The 21,360-nt window shown below is 37.5% G+C and overlaps 1 protein-coding gene across 1 annotated transcript in view; it reads left to right on the plus strand.

The window, feature by feature from the left end:
• The window catches only part of LOC103595852 (transmembrane protein 117), a 218,535-nt gene that overhangs the window by 185,279 nt on the left and 11,896 nt on the right, over nucleotides 1-21,360 (plus strand). Inside the window, exon 4 of the mRNA XM_008579367.1 lies at nucleotides 17,934-18,063. Coding sequence (XP_008577589.1) covers nucleotides 17,934-18,063 — 130 coding nt within the window. The remainder of the gene's footprint in view (nucleotides 1-17,933; nucleotides 18,064-21,360) is intronic.

Below are 21,360 nucleotides of genomic sequence, written 5' to 3' on the forward strand. Positions count from 1 at the left end.
CTTCTGCAAACCCATTATCCTGGTTTATTTTCTCTCTAGCACTAATCATTTTCTGAAATTATTCTCTTTATGAGTTTATGCTACATTCAAGTGTAAACCCTGTGAAGGAAGAGCCTAGAATCATGTCTACCCAGTTCATTGCTATATTGTCAATGCTTAGGAGACTGACACAAACAATTGTTCAGTGTACAAATATTTCAACAAACAAAAGACGATGACACAAATAAAAGACAAAGGAAATTTTTTTTGAAAAAAGCAAAGAAAAGAAATTAATTGTTATCAAGAATAGCAAAACAAGGGTTAGCTTAGAAATGGTGATGGAAGCAAGATCTACTTGCATTTAAAAATAATGACTGTGGAAAGCAGAGATAGTTTGGAGTAGGGAGAAGAAACCAGAAATAAAACAGAGGAGCAGTCTGAAGGCTTTATTTCTACACAATTGCGGGCAAACGTCTGTTCACAATTTAGAAGCTTCACTTAGGACTCAATGAGAAAGACAAAAGAAGCAATGGTTAGACCAAGACAGTGATCTGAGGTCATTTAGAGCCATGACAAGCTATATCACTCACCTTTATCAGTGTAGTATTAAAAACGGAGAAACAAACACACTTGTTATAGGACTGGACAGATCTAAGTCTGGCTTCTGTTCTTCTACTTATTAGCTATATTACAGTGGGTAAGTCAGGTACCTTCTGAGCCTCACTGTCCACAATTGCAAAATGGGAAAAAATAAAACCTACCCTGTAGAATTTAATCAAAGATAAAACAAGGAAATGTACGTAAAAATCAGTGCCTGGTGCAGAACCTATTTCATATAGGAGCTCATTGAATGGCGGCTATTGTTACACCAGTGCTTTGATTACAGTGCCAGCTAGAAGTGGGGCAAGCAGAACATTTAATAATACTAGCGAAGGGAAATTTATTTCCTTTCAGTTGAATAACTTTGGAGGACATACATCTCTTTACTTTGGATCATAGCACGAGTAACCTATGATTGTACTATATAATTATCAGTAAAGGCATGCTAAAACAAACTATTGACTTGAAAAAATGGTTAATTATGATAGTATTTATTCTTTCAAATTGTATGCAGTTGAGGCTCAGGCAGTACAACTGAAGAAATCTTTCACTGATTCTGGGTTAATTAGCGTACCTTGCAGGTGCTTACATTAAAACGCTCATTCTTCATATATATCATTCCCAGAGAAGAGATTTGAAGAAGTCCCCGTTTCTGGCTAAGGCTAATTGAAAGGCAGATGATACGTGATTAGTTGAAGTATTTGATCTATGTATATAGGTGTTAGAGTGAATTTATCATTTAAAGGTAAATGTGATATTAGAAGTTCTGGAATCTCTGATAAAGGAATTGGGGATGAGGACCAGTGAGCAAACCATATATTTGTAAAATAATTTGAAACCTTTTTCAGGGAACTGATTTCTGAATATGGTCTATCACCTGAATAGTTTTATAATGATGGTAATTGGCCAACTTTTCCTCTGGTGAGAGGTAATGAATCAAGTGCACCTGGGTTTTTAATAGGAAAAATAACATTAATTGATTTATGTATATAATGTTGCAGATATCCATAAAGCAAAGCCTTTGGCAACTGGCAAATGTAATAATTTCATATTTACCTCCGGTTCACCAAGTACAATCCAATGCTTGAAGGCAAAATTTTATGTTTTATGTTTAGTTTTTATGGTTGCTTCCATACAGCTTTTCTGTGCATTAAAAGTCAATTTTCAGAACCATAGGCTTACCAATTTTTATGAATAAAAATTTTATGAGATATTATCCTGAGGTAGCATAAAATTATTTTCTGATCATTTTTACCACCTTTCCAAAGTCCATTGTTACTTTGTTTCCACATATGCCTAAGGATATTGTTAGTAATATTTCTAAACATGACACATTTCATTAAAAATATGATATATTGCACAGAGATATATGAAGCTTCAACTTCAAAATAACATTGAAGATGTAGTTTTTAACGTTGGTTAGAGCATGGTGCTGATAACACCACGGTGCAGGGTTCAGTCCCTGTACCCACCAGCCACAATAAAGTGATTAATTATTTTATATTTATGGACATTGTGTCATCTTTTTCTAGTCATAATTATGAGCACGAAGAATTGATCCCTGAAGTGAGGGGCTCCCTGTAACACAATAACTTAAACATTCCATTGACATGCAGAATAAGGAAAACTTAAGATAAAATAGTTTTTCAGATAACTTTTCAAAAAAATTATTACCCTTAAATAGATCTCTTTCTTGTATTTTTACTCTGCCTTAAGTCATGTACATAATACAGAAATTTTGTCACTTAATGATATGCATGGCTATAAGAAGTTAGGAGCACAAATCTTACCATCATACAAACTCCAAAGAAACATAGAAGTTGTGTCTTTTCAGCAAGTTGCAAAGTTTGATAGCTATCACTAGTAGGCACTAAATCACCTCAAAATCCATTCTGTTTTCCAATGCAACGATATAGGAATCTGCTATCAGTTTTCCTAAGCATGATGAAAAATATCCTCAGGTGAGAAGACCAAAGTGCAAAAAAGTTAGGGAGAAAGTATTCATTACTAGAAATATTCCAAGTTTAGAGCCAAATCTAGGCATTGGCAATAAAAATTTTAAGATGGCCATAAACCATGCAGAGTTAAATCCACATCTCAGCCTGCATATTTTGTAGGCTTTGTCAATGACTTGCAGGATAAACATAGACCCACTGCCATTCCTTCACTTTGCAGTGAAAGTCAGACAGGACTCCCTCCCTGTGAGCTCCATGTAGCAAAATAATTCTGAGAAAATTTTATTTTAGGATGAGCTGCAACATACCACTGAAAGGAAATCTTTCATTACAGATGCAATTTAGCATCAAACAGAAACACATATTGGCATGACAATTGGCTTTTTGGTGGGTAGATTATTGCAACATTAAAGCCTGATGAAATTTTCAAAAAAAATCATGAAATAGCTTCATATGGTGAACAAAAGAGTCTTTGCAGTCAGACTGATCTGGGTGCAAATCTTTTTGGTACCAATTGCACAGCATCGGGCAAGCTACTTGACCACTCTTTGCTTCTCTACCAGTAATCTGCTGAGTGTTATGGGAGGATTCCTATAACCTTGTTGACCATCATTGTCTATAACTGTAACAGGAAGAACTTAGCTTCTTTATCACTGTCACTCTATATTATTCAAGAATAGTTGCTTTATATCTAGTGGGCATGGAATAACTATTGAATTAGTTCAATAACATTGCCATCCTATGGGGAACTTGAGTATATCACTGAAAAATTCTGCAAGAAATGTAGAGTTCACATTCACTATGTTAGTGCTATTCGTAATCTATAAACCAAGCCTACTGTAGCTACCTCAGGCTTTTCTGAACGGATTGTGTCAGTATAAAAACAGGCAACTGCTAACACGCATGTAAAGTCCTTTACATGCAGATTTGTTTGCCAGAAGGACCCTGAGGGTGATAGAATATCTCTCCCATAGGTAACCAACAAAGAAAGCAATGTATTTTAGACTTTTCTTGGCCATTGACCTCTGGACCAACAATAGTTTCAGAAAATTCTTCAACTTTACTGAGGGTATAATTCTTAAAAAATGAAATATATTTTATTCTTTCCATCCCTCTAACCTGCCCCAATATATCTTGTTTTCCTACTATTCACTTGCTTACTTGAGGGTAGATCATTTTTCTCTAGAGTTCAGAGGATGAACACTCTTGACCTGCAACTCATTGAAGAAAGGCATGGAAAGTCTGGCAGTTCAAATCCATTGCTCTAAAGGTTTTACTTTCTGTTACATGTTATCACTCAGTGGTCCACAGGGGTCAGAGGCAAAGGATTTGTGGTTGTTCCAGAACCAGAAGTCTTTACTAAGAAAAATGAAAACAGAAGGAAAGCACACTGGGTAGGAAGCTGAAAGGATCCAGCCTATTGTTTCTAAAAGCCTGCTGCTTTCAAGACACAGTGAATTTAGCCCCAAACAAACAAACGAACAAACAAAAAACATCCTGAGTTCACAAAGAGTGACTGTCAGAATATCTAACTACTGGTGCAGCAGCAGCACTGACCAATCAGAATGGACACCAGCTGTAAACAACTAGTAAATCCACACTGGCGCACACCAGCTTTTAACATTAGTCATTGCAAAAACTACTGAAATTATAAAAAGGGAATCTCGGGTTTCAGAGTCCTCCATTCTACCAAAATTCAATTTATTTCATGCTAACAAAATTATTTGAAATTAATACAATCACAGTCTCTCCCCAATTACTGCCTTTTTACCCTGTTCCCACTAACTGCAAAGCACCTGTAGGAGTTCTATTTTTATTGCCTCTAGTTGTCACTTCCTATTTTCTCTTGAACCAACTCCTGTCAGGCTTTTGTTCCCAGAGTCAGCTCCCTCTGGAGCTCAGAGGTCCTACCAAGATCTACACCACTCACATTGCCCAATCCTCTGCTTAACGTTCAGCCTCATCTTACTCCAGCCTCCAGCTGCATTTGATGCCGTTGACCACCCTTCCTTCTCAAAACTTTTTTTTAAAACCTGGCTTGTAGGACACCACTTTCTCTTCGAATGCACGTCTGTTCCTTTTCAGTTTTCTTGCCAGCTTCTCCTCTTCCAAGTTCTAAATGTGCTGGTGCCTCAGTGCTCAGTCCCCATCCCTTTTCTCTTGGCTTTCTGTATTCCCTTTCTAAGTGGTTTATCCCATTCTGTGGCCTTAGATCGATGGATACACCAGTGGTTCCACATTTTTATCTACAGCCTCAGCCTCTCCCCTAACCTTCCCAACTGCCTACACAATACCTCCACCTGGATGTCTAATAAACTTCTCTGTATCAGCATGTTCTGAATAGCTCTCTGGATTTCTTACCTACCTCCCTGTTCTCTGTGAGTGTACTGGTTCCCCATCCGCCCTCTTCTCAGCAAACACTATTACCATTTACCAGTTGTTCTAGCCATTGAGAAATTCCATTGGTGATATCTTCAAAATACATTTTGATCAGACCACCTTGTCTAAACCACCAGCACTTCACACCTAAACTACTGCGACTGTCTCCTGATGGGTCTTTATTCCTTCTACAGCCAGCTCACCACTCTCCACTCACTCACACTCCCATGACCTCTCTAAGCTTGCTGTTTCTTGAACACAACCACCTCATTTCCTCCTCAGGGCCTTTGTGCTTGCCTCTCCCTCTGGCTGATATGACCCTCCTCCAGAGCTTTGCAGGTCTTGCTCTTTTGTATCAATCAGTACTCCACAGAAATTCACCCCCAGAGAAGTTTTCTTTTGACTAATTAAAATAGCATTCACACCCAACTTGCTATTCTCCATCCCATTTTCCTGCTTTATTTCCTTCAGAGAGTTTATCACATTTGATATCATATTATATTGCTATTTACTAATGGACTGGTCTGTCTCCCCAACTAGAATATATGCTTCATGAGACATTCCTGAAAAAGAATTATAATCACAGTAGCGAAACCATTGCCAAGAACCCTAGAAGCCATTCACCTTTACCACTCATCTGATACTTAGATTAGGTTCACAGTTTCTCCATTGTTTGTGAAGTGAATATTTTTATATTGAATCACATTTTCCCACTGATCTTTATTATCATTATTTTTTCATGGAGAAAAAATGACCTCAATATTAAATAAAAATTTTACTAAGGACTTTTGACAGTATGCAATTAATTTTCCTATCTAACCCGTAGAAGAAATTAGTCATTCAGACAATTGAATGTGAACATTGCTGGCAGCATGTGTACAGCCAGGACAGATACTGGAGCAGTGACCTTTTGTACCAAATGTGCAAATACAATAAAGCACCGAATAAGCAGGGGTTATGTGCTATTGAACTGCAGCCAGTGACTGAAAAAATACTGCAAAACCATGTTGCCGAATTCTTTTACTAAGTTTCACTCTTTCCTTATTGGAGTATTCTCATTTGAGTAAAAATATACCGATTTATTGTATAGTTAACATTCATTCTGCTTAAGAAGTGCTAAGTAGGTCAAATCATTTGATAACTGATGGATAACTATCCAATTTATTATTGAGTGTGTTTCTTTAGACTTTGTACTAATTTTAGTTATTACCAACTTTTTGTAGCCAATGGTTTGCTCCCATCCTGTCTTACAGCAGTCTTCAAGATATTAAGTGCTCTTTCCTTGTGTACTGGTGAACTGTATTGCCCTAGTGCAGGGCATTGATTTTCCATTATTTCTAGATCCACATGGTGCATTTCCATTAGTTGTAAACACTGATAGGACTGACTTCTATTTTGTCCTTCATCGCATCAGTCTGCCAGGGCAGGACATCTGTAGATGAGGCCCAATGCATTTCATCAGACACATTTCCATCTTGGCCCTTTAAGGAATGATGCTTTCAAGGTGTCTAGATGTAATGAAGCTTGTTTTTTTTTTTTTTTTTTTTTTTTTTTTTCCTTTTTGTCTCTTTCTTTGTGTCCGACAACGGATCGCAACCCTCAGTGTTGCGCCCCTACCGGACCGGGACCGGCAACGGGATCACAACCCTCGGTGTTGCTCCCACACCTCACTCAGCCAGTGAGCGGGAACCGGTCTGTATGTGGGATCCAAACCCTCGGCAGGAGCGCCACCGTGCTCTCAAGCGGCACACTGTAGCAGTGCGCCACCAGGCCGGTCCTAGATGTAATGAAGCTTGTTTTTAAAAACCCACTTTTACCTTGCCAGAGCCTCAAGGCAAGTCCTCTTAAAAGCAACAGACTATACTTACTCTTCAGGCATGCTCTGGACTTGACTTATTTGCTCTTTCTACAGGCACTAAACTATTACTTACATGTCACTGATGTATGTTGGCTTCAGAATTAGCCAGGAAAATTCATATTGGCCTTTGCAAGTAAGAAAAAATATTGATAAAGAAAAGACATATAGCAACACTGCAAAATAGACCCTTAGGATAAATTAGGTTGTCTGGGCAACAATTTTGAGTGTTCCTTGGTTTCTTAGAATACACACAAACACATGAAAGAGCCAAGCTCTTTAAAACATTTCAAGTGAGGGTTTACAGTTTGACTTGGATTTGTTTTAGTGACGAATGAGGTCTGCCATCTATCTCCACTACTTGTTGACAAAAACCTACTTCAACGAGAAAGCCAAGATTTTTCCCCACAGGTTTTAAATCTCTTAAATAGCCTGTGTGCCTCCTGAGAGAAAACTCCAAAAGGTTATAGAATTTATTTGCCTTTGAGGGGGAAAAACTATAGCGAATATTAAGAGAAAATGAGAATACAACACATAAGAAAAGATAGTTGTCACCGACCTCTAAGCAGTGACACCCCGCTGTCTCTGATCTCTACAAGCCTCACATTTACTGCAGGGCACCTCTTATACCTGACCTTGCCTTAACACTCTGACCACTGTCAGCCACTGTGGGGCATGATCCTCCACATTTTTTAATCACATGCTGCTTTATATTCTCTTTCCTTGTTCTCTGACTTGGTTGGGCATTCTCATGAGCTTCTCTGCATTTACATGGTGGCTAGGAGGGTGTCTTGGATCACCCCCAACATGCATTTTTAACCAACTCCCCAACCATTCACTGTCTCATCTCACGGTATTTACATTTGACTTCCAGTCTTTTTGTCTAATTATCCCCTGTCTCCTTTCCTCTGTGATCTTTGGCAAATGGCTAACTCTTTGTGTTTCTCTCTACATCATAATTCCAGTATGCCTAATTTACAGGGAAAAAATAAAACGACCAATTTTTTATAATGATAAATCTTAGGTTCTTGTGTAGTATTTATTTACAAAAACAACTACTTATTGGTTGTTTCTGTTCACCTAAATGCATCCTATGTTTCCATTTACATGAAACCAAAAAGGGATTCTTGTATGTCTTCAACTTTCAGAGAACTCCATTCATCAGTTCAACATGTTTGAGTTCTTACCATCTGTGGAGCACTATTACAGGTGAGCAGAATACAGCAGTGAATAAAACAGAAAGGAAGTCCTCTAAGCTCCCCAGAGCTTACATTCCAGTGAGGGTGACAGGCAATGCACAAGCAAATAAGCAAAATCTACTGTATGTCAAGGTTTTCAAGAATTTATTTGGCCAAGCGATAATGGCAACTTTGCTAATTAGAAGCAGCACGATGTTGCTGAAAGAAATCAGGCACTCGAGTTTCTTAATAAGAAACAAAAATATCACCCAAACCATGAATACAATTCTTCAGACCACCATTGCTCACTGTCAACTAAAATCCTGTTGCTAGGACACTGCTAAGCTTAGAAAAGGACACTTCACAAGCTGAGGAAATTTTTGGTAGAATGATGTTTTGATATCCATTAATCTAAATTTAATTCTGAAATATGAATATGGAGGAATAGAGGTTAACAAACAAATATACTTGTAAAGTTAACTTCTGAAGTCATTTAAAGCTTAACATGCCAATGCCTATAAAAGGGAGATATACAAATTATTATATAGAGAAAATGTTGGTATTAAATAGTAACATTTAAGAATCTATTGTCAATTCTATTCTAAATGGTTATCAACTTTTTAGTAAAATCTAAGCTAATCTATCTCTTAATTTCCTCAATAACCAGGTGGCTAATATTCAGCCCCCAGAAAATACAACTTTTGTTTTGATACTATAGCTTTAGTTTTGCAGGGTAGAACAATGTTATTACATTTTTATCTTCTAATGCTTCTCTAAATAGGAATGAGTTCTCTTCATTTTATTTGGAAAATTGAACACCAGTCAGGGAATTCAAAACAATGGTGGTTTCAAGCTTGAGTTCCCCTGAATAGAACAGTATAAAGTTCTTTTCCTTGACCCTGAGGCATGGATTTCAATGAGGAAATGCTGGGAAATGATGAATCCAGAATATCATGAAACCATGTTGCCTATATACTTAACGTCATGCTAAAATCTTGACCAAATGTGGCCCATGAATAATAGGGATTAAAACAGATCTTTATTGCTATAGGCAGAAATAAACCATAATACGTAAGAAATACGATTAGATATCTATTATGACACTGCTCATTGGTTTTTATAGGAAAATATTCCCATCTGAATGAAAATTATCTGTTTCTCATATATGAAGCAAGATGCAAAGTTGGAAGTCTGTTCATAGTGGATACATCACCACAAACTGATGAGAACTGGAATAGCAGAATACCATGTGCCTAAACAGTTCTCACATCACTAAACCACAAATGTGATAGACCTCTGCAGTTATTGTTAGAATTAATAGCAGAGAATAGTAAGAAAGCTTTGAATTATTAAACACTGATAACATTTCTTGAAGAAAAAATAAATGAACATTTTGTAATATTCAATCTCAGGATCAGCCTGTCTCCCCTGGTCTTAGTAGCTGAACAAATCTTACCTTGTCATCCTCTTAATACCAGATTTTTACCTTGTGTTCAAAATATATATTTTACATTTATGCAGAAAGAACAAAGCCATGACTCTTATAACACCCATACGCAATCTGTGTATGAAACTAGCTAAACGTTCATAGTTATGATGCCAAAAGAATCTCTGTGTTTGCTTTCAATCACCCATCAGTCGAATCTCCCCACTCAACAGAGTCTGATTAGAAGCCACTTCTCCCCAGGGCAGCAGTTGCTTTGTGGGAAAAGAGTTAAAGTTAGTCTTCTTGGTTTTTAAAAAATTTATTATTATTTTTTAATTAACATGTAATAATTGTGCACATTTATGGTGTAAGGAGTCATACTTCAATACATATATACAATGTGTGATTATCAAAAAAGGGTAATTGAAATATCTTATACCAAAAATGTATCATTTCTTTGTTATGAGATCATTTGAGCTCCTCTTTTCTAGCCAGTTGAAAACATACAATAAATTATTGTTAATTATAGACACGCAGCACTACTGTAGACCCCTTGAGCTTGAGTCAGATGAATCAAATTACAGCCCTGTAAGGAAAAAAAAAAAGTTTAAATCCTCTCAGGGAGCTGGCTTTTGGTGATGATTGCCATCAGTGATTCTCAGAACACAGCAGGTAAAAATAATTCCAGTTCTGAATTAAAAACAGGAAGTGACATCAGTTTTCATGTTAGAGACTGTGTGACCTAACAGAAAGTATGTGCTCTTTGGAGCCAGATAACACCTGGGACTCTACTGCGTGGCACCTAGACCACTTTGGACAAGTGACTTAATTTGTCAGAGGCAAATTTATTCATCTGTAGCTGGATATGCTAATTAGCTTGATTGTGGTCACCATTTCAGAATGTATACATATATCAAAACATCACACTGTGACCTTAAATATGACGGTAGTTAAAAAAAGTTAGTGGAAAAAATAGAGGCTGGCCAGTTAGCTCGGTTGGTTAGAGCATGGTGTTGTAATACCAATGTTAAGAGTTTGAACCTTGTACCAGCCAACTGAAAAAAAAAAAAAAAAGTATGAATCTTTCCATGAATTGAATTTTTTTTTTTTTACCTAACAGCAATCCTTTATTTTTATCACATATGCAGTGTTCATATTTACTCTATTGCCTTGTCGCAACACCCACCAGACAATTTTCTTAACAAAACATTCTTTTTATTTTAACTTGTCAATATACAGTGTAGTTGATTTTTATGTCCCTTTACCAGTTCCTCTTTCCCCCCACCATTTATTTGTTTGTATGTTTATTTATTTATTTATTTTTAGCTCCCACAATTAAGGGAGAACATGTGGTATTTCTTTCTGTGCCTGACTTATTTCACTTAATTTGATTTTCTCTAAGTCCATCCATGTTGTTGTGAATGGTAGTATTTTGTTCTTTTTTATAGCACAGTAGTATTCCATTGTATAGATATACCACAGTTTCCTTATCCACTCATTTGATGATGAATATTTGGGCTGGTTCCAATTCCTGGCTGTTGTAAGTAGTGCTGCAATAAACATGGGAGTACAGTTATCCCTTCAGCATGTTGATTTCCATTCCTCTGGGTATATTCCCAGCAGTGGGATAGCTGGATCATATGGTAGATCTAGCTGTAATTGTTTGAGGAACCTCAATACCATTTTCCATAAAGTCTGCGCCATTTTGCAGTTCCACCAGTGTACGAGGGTTCCTTTTTCTCCGCAACCTCGTCAACATTTATTATTCTCTGTCTTTTGGATATTAGCCATCCTAACTGGAGTGAGATGGTATCTAGAAGTGGTTTTGATTTGCATTTCCCAAATGCTAAGTGATGTTGAGCATTTTTTCATGTGTCTGTTGGCCATTCATATATCTTCCTTTGAGAAATCCCTATTCAGCTCCTTTGCCCATTTTATAATTGGGTTTTTTTTTTTTTTTGGCTGTAAAGGTGTTTGAGTTCCTTGTATATTCTGGATATTAATCCTTTGTCAGATGTATATTTTGCAAATATTTTCTCCCACTCTGTTGGTTGTATTTTCACTCTGTTGATTGTTTCTTTTGCTGTGCAGAAGATTTTTAGTTTGATATAATCCCATTTGTTTATTTTTCCTTTGGTTGCCTGTGCTTTTGGGGTTATATTCATGAAGTCTGTACCCACTCCTACTTCCTGTGTTTCCCCTCTGTTTTCTTTAAGGAGTTTTATTGTTTCAGGATGCATATTTAATTCTTTAATCCATCTTGAGTTGCTTTTGATATAGGGAGAGAGGTACGGGTTTAGTTTCATTCTCCTACATATGAATATCCACTTTTCTCAGCACTATTTGCTAAAGAAGCTGTCTCTTCCCCGCTGTGTAGACTTGGTGCCTTTGCCAAAGATTGGATGGCTATAGGTATATGAGTTATTTTCTGGATTCTCTATTCTATTCCACTAATCCGTGTGTCTGTTTTTATGCCAGTACCATGCTGTTTTCCAACCTGGATGCCTTTCATTTCCTTCTCTTCTCTGATTGCTCTGGCTAGTACTTCCAACACTATGTTGAATAGGAGAGGTGAGAGTGGGCATCCTTGTCTAGTTCCTGTTTTTAAGGGAAAAGCTTTCAGCTTTTCCCCATTCAGGATGATATTGGCAGTGGGCTTATCATATATGGCTTTAATTGTGTTGAGATACTTTCCATCTACACATAACTTGTAGAGAGTCTTTATCATAAATGAATGTTGAGTGTCTATAAAGATGATCATATGGTTTTTGTCTTTGATTTTATTGATGTGGTGTATCACATTTATTGATTTGCGTACATTGAACCAACCTTGCATCCCTGGGATGAATCCCACTTGAACATCTTGGTGTATAATTTACCTGCTGTATAATTTTGTGTAGGTGTTGCTGTATTCTGTTAGGGTGAGGATTTTTGCATCTATATTTATCAAGGATATATTGGCCTGTAGTTTTCCATTTTTGTTGTATCTTTGTCTGGTTTTGGTATCAGAGTGGTGGTTGTCTCATACAATGAATTTGGGAGAATGGCCTCTGTTTTGATCTTTTGGAATAGTTTGTAAAGAATTGGTATAAATTGGTATAAATTCCTCTTTGAAGGTTTGGTAGAATTCTGCAGGTAACCCATCCAGTCCTGGGCCTGTCTTTGTTGGGAGCCTTCTGATAACAGCTTCAATCTCTTTTATTGTTATTGGTCTGTTCAGATTTTCTATATCTTCTTGGCTCAGTTTTGGTAATTTGTATGTGTCCAGAAATTTATCCATTTTCTCCAGATTTTCAAATTTGTTGGTATATAGTTGCTTATAGGAGTCTCTAATGATTCCTTGTAGTTCTGAGGTATCAGTTGTAATATCACCTTTTTCATTTCTAATTTTTGTTGTTTGTGTCTTCTCTCTTCTTTTTTTAGTTAGCCTTACTAATGGTTTGTCAATTTTATTTATCTTTTCAAAAAACCAACTTTTTGTTTTATTGATCTTTTGTATCATTTTTTGTGTTTCTGTTTCATTTAGTTCTGCTCTGATCTTAATTATTTCTTTCTGTCTACTAACTTTGGGTTTGGATTGTTCTTGTTTTTCTAGTTCTTTAAGATGAAGTGTTAGGTTGTTTACTGCCATCTTTCCATTCTTCTGAAGGAAGCATTTAATGCAATATATTTCCCCCTTGGAACTGCTTTTGTAGTATCCCACAAGTTTTGGTATGATGTGTCATTATTTTCATTAGTTTCAAGAAATTTTTGATTTCCTGTTTAATTTCTTCTTTGACCCATATGCCATTAAGTAGAATGTTGTTTAATTTGCATCTGTTTATATAGTTTCCAGGGTTTCATTTGTTATTGATTTCTAATTTTAATCCACTGTGATCTGAAAAAATACATGGGATAATTCCAATTTTTTTGAATTTGTTGAGACTTGATTTGTGACCTAACATGTGATCTATCCTGGAGAATGTTCCATGTGCTGATGAGAAGAATGAATATTCTGAGGTTGTTGGATGGAATGTTCTATAGATACCTGCCAAGTCCAATTGGTCTAAAGTGTTGTTTAGATCTTGTGTTTCTCTATTGATTTTTTGCCTAGATGATCTGTCCAATGTTGAGAGTGGGGTGTTCAGGTCCCTGACTATTATGGTATTAGTGTTTGCTTTATAAATCTGGCTGCTTTGATGTTGGGTGTGTATATATCTATGATTGTTATGTATTCTTGATGGATAGATGCTTTTATCATTAGATGGTAGCCTTCTTTATCTCTTTATGGTTTTGGTTTAAAGTCTATTTTATCTAAGAATAGCTACTCCAGCTCTTTTTTCATTTCTATTTGCATCGTATATCTTTTTCCATCCTTTCACTCTTAGTCAATGTGTGTCTTTACAGGTGAGGTGAGTCTCTTGAAGGCAGCATATTGTTGGGTCCATCTTTTTAATCCAGTCAGCCAGTCTGTGTCCTTTGTGTGGGGAATTTTATCCTTTTACATTAAGAGTTATTATTGAAAGTTGTTGATTTACTCCTAGCATTTTATTGATTTTCTTTTGGATGTCTTAAGTATCTTTTGTTCCTTTCTTTCTGATTTACTGTTTGTCTTCTGTGTTTGTTGGTTTCTTGGCGTGGCAGATAAACTTTTTATTCTCTTTATTTTTTGCATTTTTATTTTCCTGGTGGGTTTTGTTCTTTCTTGAGTATTCATGACAGTGATGGTTGTTTTTCAGGTACCAAACCCAGTACTCCCTTGAGAATTTCTTGTAAGGCTGGTTGTGTGGCAGTGAACTCCTGCAGTTTGTGTTTGTCTCAGAAATATACAATTTGTCTTCATTTTGGAAGGATAGCCTTGCTGGGTAAAGTATTCTTGGCTGGCAGTTTTTGTCATTTATTATTTTGAATAATAATATATTATTCAATTTATTATTCATTTATTATATTCTAGCTTTTAGGATTTCCAGTGAAAAGTCTGATGTTACTCTGATTTGGGCTCCCTTGTAGGTAACTTGATGCTTTTCTCTTGAAGCTTTTAAGATCCTCTCTTTGTCTTTGAGTTTTGCTAATTTGACTATAACATATCTTAGACAGGACTTTTTTGGGTTGAATATGTTTTCAATGTCATTTCCTTTTTCCTCCCCTTCTGGAATATCCAAGATTCAGATATTTGAGCACATAAGGTTGTTTTCTCTCTTAGATTTCCTTTAACTTTTTAAATTCTTTTTTCTTTTTTTTTTTTTTTTTTTTTTGGTCTGCTTGTGTTATTTCAAACAGCCTGTCTTCAAGGTCAGAAATTCTCTCTTCTCCTTGTTCTATCCTGCTGGTTAGACTCTCTGTGTTTTGTATTTCTTTGAATGAATCCTTCAGCTCTGCAAGCTCTGCTACATTCTTTTTTAGGGCATTGATTTCTTTGTACATTTCTTCTTTCAAGTCCTGTATACTTTTCCTCATTTCATTGTGTTGTCTGAGTTTTCTTGTATCTCATTTAGTTTCCTTAGAATTGTTCCTCAAAATTTCAGTCATTTCAAGGACTTCCTGTTCCATAGGATCTAGAGCTTGAGAATTATTGTTTTCCTTTGGTGGTGTCATACTTTCTTGATTTTTCATATTTCTGGTATCTTTCCTTTGGGATGTAGTTATTGCAGCAGGGGGGTTCATGGTCCACTTGTTTAACCCTGGTATCTGGCCTGGATCCCACAGGGACTGCCAAGTCTGGGTGGCAGGGAAGAAACAGAGGTGGCCAGCAAGAATGGCTGATTTCCTAGCACCCTTCTCTGACCCAAGTCCCAGGCAGAGGCTCAGGAGGTCAGTGCTGTGCAATGGATGAGGGCAGAAAGGAGAAAACAGACTTCTTTCTTTTCCACCTGACTTTGAAGCAGCCAGTCTCCTGAAAACCGTTCTGTCAGCTTCCTCTGCTTCACTCTCAGGATAAACCTGACTTCGGACCATGCTAGGAAAGCAGCCATGCTTGTTGGCCACCTCTGTTTCTTCCTTCTGTCTCCAGCAATATGCTAATGGCTGTCCAGGCATTACCTCCTCCTCCTAAGAAGGCTGTGAGGTTGATAATTGAACACCAGTTTATAGACGAAGAAACTGAAACCTGGGAAGATTCAGAAAAGCATCCTCCCTCCTCTTTTTACCTCTTTTAAACAAATACCTGGGGTTTCACTGGCCTCGAGTATCCATTATCCATTAAGATGAGCTCAGTATGTCCTGCACAATGCAGGCAGTTATTACTGTTCTACTCCCAAGTTAAGTTAGGCCAGAGTTTTCGCTGACTCAAGAATAATGAGCCTGAAGATCTAAGTAAAGTAGTAAAGTAAAGTAGTAAGTTAAGAATTGAAGTGCAAAAATTGGACTAGTAGAGAGAGGGAACGGAGGCAGGGAGTTAGGAGATTAAAGGAACTTTGAAAAAACAAAACATGGTGATTATAAAAAATAAAATGAAGGGGTCAGTGTGAAAGACTTTATGAATAAGATATCACCTCTTTTTAAAATTTTCTTTTAAAAAATGTCTTACATGGCACTGGATACCTCTATCAAACTTCACCTCCCCACCCCAACTCCCTTCCTTGACCCCTTGATCCCATAAAAAGAGAAAAGTCATATTCAAGATGAAGACCAAGGCTTTTCCTTTCTCCTGTCCCCATTTCCTTAATTCATCTTTCTTTCTGTCTCCAAGTACAGGTGGGAAATAACTGAGGAACTATTTTTTCATGAATGAGATTTTTGATCACAGCACACAAATCTGTAGAAATTGCTTTCAAATTAAAACCAATTTCATACCCAGTAGAAAACTTTACTTTCATGGAAGGAAAAGCTAAACAGGAGCATCCAAAAAACTTCTTTCTAAAAAGAAGCCATCTCTATATACACTTAATCAATTACTACCAAGAACTATCCTCTTCCTTAAATCAAGAAAGAAAAAGAGAATTGCTCTATTGCTAATGCTTTGCGTCATTTATGTAGAACAAGTGCAAGATACTCACATATCAGTCCTTTTATTTGCGAAGCATAATTTCTCATCAGTTATATTTTAGCAAAAGAGTAAATTCAATGTCAATTCTTTGTGAGAATCTTCTAAGTAATATAGAAACAACAAAGATGGCAGTAGTAGAAAAAAATAGCAAATCCACTTTAACCTCAGCGGTAGTTCACAGGTATTATTACCAATGCATTTGCTACTATGTTAGATCAAAATGTCCCCAACTCATTCAGCTCTACTGTTTTGGGTTTTCTGAGCTTCCCAAATTGCATGTCTATTTGCTGCTGATGTCTGAAAGGCAAGGGGAGGTGAGATCAAAGATCCACACATGCACTGATAGAAAGGGGTGATATTGCATTGTTTCATTCTTCTTGTATATTTCTTACTAGCAGCTTGAAGTGATCCATAGATCAGGAAACAGACAGACATTGAAAGCTTTCCTGGTTATGGCCATTCACATATTCTCCCTTCCTCCTCTGAGGCCCCTCTCTCTTAACCAGAGTTCTCTGCAGGGAGGGGAATGGGAAGTGGGATGGACAGGGAAGCCCCTAGAATGTTCAGGAACTATATTACTAGCACACCTCTATCAACTGAATATATAGAGGTCTTGGAGAAATTTAACTTTTTTATATTGAGATAATGGATTAAAATCTCAAATTGATATTGTTTATGACTTTTTCATATTCAAGTTTTTAAAAAATATTAACTGAATATAGAACTGATCATTTAGTGATTATTTGGTTATTAAAAGTGGAAATGTGTATATTAATGCCTAAGAACCTATCTCAAATGTTTCTTCATACTCGATGTATTCTTTCTTCACATGCTAGTTATAACTTTGGTGCCACTATGGAAAAACCAAGAGCAGGTGAGACACCTAAAACTAACCTCATGTGCATCTGTTTCCCTTCCTTCTGAGAGGGAGGGTCTTCCCACCAATTTTACCTTGACAACAAGGAAATAACTAATGACAATTTGGGAATTAATTCACTGTTGATCTCTCATGCTACCATGTCAGGTCTTCCACTGTTTGGCTCAAATTGATGCTGAATTGCAAGAGAGCAGGACTGGATTCTGGCATCTTTAAATCCCTTGCAGTTGCTAGCAGAGATGATTAATAAAATCCCCTTGATGTGAACTGAAGAACTTGGTTAAGTGAATTAAATCCTCTTTACCTTTTCTTCTTACACAAAACCTGCTCTTATTTTTTAAAAGCACTGAAACAAAATGTAACAAATTTACTCCGTATTTATTAAATATGGATCACTTCCTTCCCACGAAAATTTAAGGTCAGTTCTCCAGAATGAAAGAGATAAACATGTGTAGATGCAAATCAATTCTATATATTTCTTATTACCACATTAAAGAGAAAATCTGAGGATATAAGTTATGACTTAATTTTGATTTTGAATGCATCCTGCTACTTAATGTACACAAAATAACCATCACAGAATGAAACTGATACATCTGACAGCTGGCTGCATTTAAATGATTTTAAAGTAAGTGCTTATAAAAAGTCAATTTTTGGTGTTTTGCTGCTTAGGAACAAAACAAATCACAAATATGTTTTTATGTTCATTTTCTCTGACAGGACTGGGAATTCCCACATTTCATGGGAGATGTCGATGTAAATCTCCCTGGGTTACACACTCCTCACATGCAGTTCAAGATTCCTTTCTTCCAGAAGATCTTCAAGGAGGAGTATCATATTCACATAACAGGTATATTATACCTTTGAACACAATTTGATTGTTTCCCTGTGTTAGTTAGGGTAATGCTAGCAAATCGTAACATTTGAGAGGCGTAAATATAATTTCATTTCTCACTCACTTCACAGTAACAAGGTGGTTCCAGGTTGGCTGGAGCTGCACATTATCATTCTGGCCTAGGCTGCTGGTGGCTTTGACAATTTCAGCGTTAACATCCAGCAGGCAGACGGGAATAAAGAGAGCGAGGAAAATGATGACAAAGGCTTTGCCTGTTTCTTAACCTACTTGGCCTGGAAAAGAAACATGTCACCTCCACTTACATTCCATTGGTGATAACTAGTAGAGAGCCCTACTTATGGCCAAGGAGAGCAGGGAGATGTGGTCCCCAGCTGGGCGGCCATCTCTCGTGTCAGGGCTCGGGTTCTAGTGCTGCATGGAATTATCAAAGGGGGAGGACAAAGCTCTGCTATGGACAGTTGTTTTGTCATACTCCATAGACGATGCTACCTGGATCTCTTCACTGTATGGCTTTCTTTTTCACAAGATACAGCTTAGTACATATTTTCAACATTAATGTTTTTTGTGTTCTTATTCTTCATTTGTTGCTGGGATCAAAATGATGGTGTCCTATAACTCCAATCAGACCACATGCCGTTAGGGAGTTCGGCCACTTCTCATTTGATTTCCTAAATCCTTACTTCTGTGGCAGAGCTCAGGTTTATCTCAAGTGATTCTCTTGTGGATCCCCAGATTATTTCATTTTCAGATATTTCCTTCTTTTGAAATGGCTGAAATATGACTTATTATAATATTCTTTCATGACATCTCATTCTCCTCTAAGAAAGGCTTCCTGGAGTTACATTTTATACCTTTTTTTCTTCTTTATAGCAAGAAACAGACAGCTGAATGATCACAGATAAAGGACAGCATTAGTTCCCAAGCTCTTCAAATGCAGGCAGTGAATGTGTGTGTGTGTTTTAAGGACAATGGTCTAGGATCCCACACCTGCTATAATAAAAACTGCTGAAGAAATTTGTGCTTATGCTACCGTCTGTGTTGCCAAATAAAAATAGCCTGAGCACAGAAAATGTTAACATTTGAGTAGTGCAAAAAATGCTTGCTTCCCAGCTAGGAGGCAGTTGTCTGCTGTTTTGAGCATGAGGCGACCTTCCTAAATTGGAGGATGAGCTCATGAATAGGGAAGATGCAGCAGGTTTCTTCTTCTGTTCAAAATGAATGAGGCCCATCTATTAAATTCTCTGGGTAAATCAATCAATTTGAGTTCAGGTCACATAGTGTGGTTTCAGAGTCCCCACTTAATCTCTGCAGCATGCCACCCTCTCAGACTCCTGAAACAGCTATCAAACACATGGCATCATCGTATCCCTCTGGGTGGGCTTTTGCCTGGACCATCTGTTCTTGCTACCAGCTCTCGTCCCAGGCCATCACTGCACTAATATTGTGTCTGAGTATCAGGATGCCTGTCAAAAATATACTGCTTAAGTGAAGAACATCATGTTAAAAAATTTTTTAAAAGAAAATAATTGGAGGACCTGTTGGTAAGAAAAAAATCGAGCTCTTAAAAATATTTAATTTAGAGCTATTTTGCATGGCTTTGTCATTGATATGCACTGTTGTTTACAGATGGGGCATATTTTCAGGGTTTGTAGTGCCCAAAGTTTACACAATTTTGAATCCTCTATTTAAGAAGATGAATACAAAATTAGATCTAAAAGTTATATTCAGTGCCTTGGAAGGGGGCCATGCATGCAGGAGTCCCTGAAGTTTCAGTGTTATTAGTTTGAGGTAAAGCATTTAGAGAGCAGCAGATGCATGACTTCCATTTGAACTAAAACCTTTGTCCTGCAAAGTTTTATTTTCCAAAAACTTAAAGGGAAGAAAGACTAGTTCAGTTTTTGTAATGGAGACTGCACTTTAAAAGGTTTGCCAGAAGGAGGGAATATATTGCAATGAAGATTTTGATGCAGTGTTTGCCAAATTATGCTGATTGCCAAATTATTGGGGGAACTTTACAAATGTACAGATTGTTGGGGCCCATCCCTAATGGTTCTTACCCAGTAGGCTGGGCAAGGGCCAGGGCCTGGAACGCTGGAAAAGCTTCTTTATATGATGGTGATAATCAGGAACTGTTCCTTTCTGAGAAGCCACTGATGAGGTCAGGATGTAAACAATTGGGTGCCCGGACCTTGTGGGAAGGCCTTTGAGGATTGCGGAGTTTAAAATCATGATAAAAGAGAATAGGTGAGGACTTTGGGGTGAAGGGCTCCACCATAGACAAACTAAATCCACTTTGTGGTAAATCCAGTTTGTTCAAGTGCATTCGCAGATTTGTGATAAAGCTTTCTGGGGAAAAGACTACAGATTTGGAGGCTAGAGAAATCAGAACTTCCCCCTCTAGTTTTTGTTGTTTCATTTCCTCTCTCTGCTCTGTTACTGGGCAGAAGAGTTTACTGAGCCCGCATTGGAATAGCATCTGGGTTCCCATGAAGGGCCTTTTACTTTATGTGATATTGTAAGATAATTGTTTTGGGAGAAACGGAAGTAAAATTTCCAGAATACTAGGCTTCATGCTGTATTTTAATATTCTCAGTAGTTAATAGCCTACAAACTCCCATGTGAACTGAAAATGCTAACTTATTGATCAGCTCCTCCAAGCTCTGCTTCCTTTTTTGCAGACTTCGGTGCTTTCCTTGATAAGCAAATACAGTATCACCACTGGGGTTAGTAAGCATGAAACCCTCTATTTCCATCAGTGGATCTCAACTGTTAGTGTGTATTAGAGTCACCTGTAGACCTTCTTAAGAAGACAAACCCATCAGCTGCACACCCAGAATCTGATGCCTGAGGTACAGGGCAGAGCCTGGAATCCGCCGTTCTCTCAAGAACTGCAAGTTCCAGCAGCCAGGGGGCCACTCTTTGAGAAACACTGCTGCTGAGAAACATTTTCTATTGGCAGAATTCCTCTCATCTCAGCTTTAATTTATTTTCATATGCAACTGTTAAAATCAAAAGCCAAGGGGCAGAATGCAAATCCAATAGAAATGGGTGGCCAGGGAAACAGGCACATGGTAGAGGCACCAGCAGAGGAGTTCCCAAAGTAGAGTATGACTGGGGAAAGTCACTGGGCTGAGTGACCATAGAGGAAGCTGGAGCTAGGGATGAGAAGGGACTCTGCAGACACTCAGGCCGTTCCCTCTGATCTTTGTCTGCCTGTGTTTGTTTTGCACGAGAACAGGCTGGACAGGAACAGCTGAGGACCTCCTGGAGTCAGCAATAGCTCCACTCTGG

Source organism: Galeopterus variegatus, unplaced genomic scaffold (assembly GCF_000696425.1).
Source record: "Galeopterus variegatus unplaced genomic scaffold, G_variegatus-3.0.2 Scaffold1867, whole genome shotgun sequence".
Taxonomy (NCBI): Eukaryota; Metazoa; Chordata; class Mammalia; order Dermoptera; family Cynocephalidae; genus Galeopterus; species Galeopterus variegatus.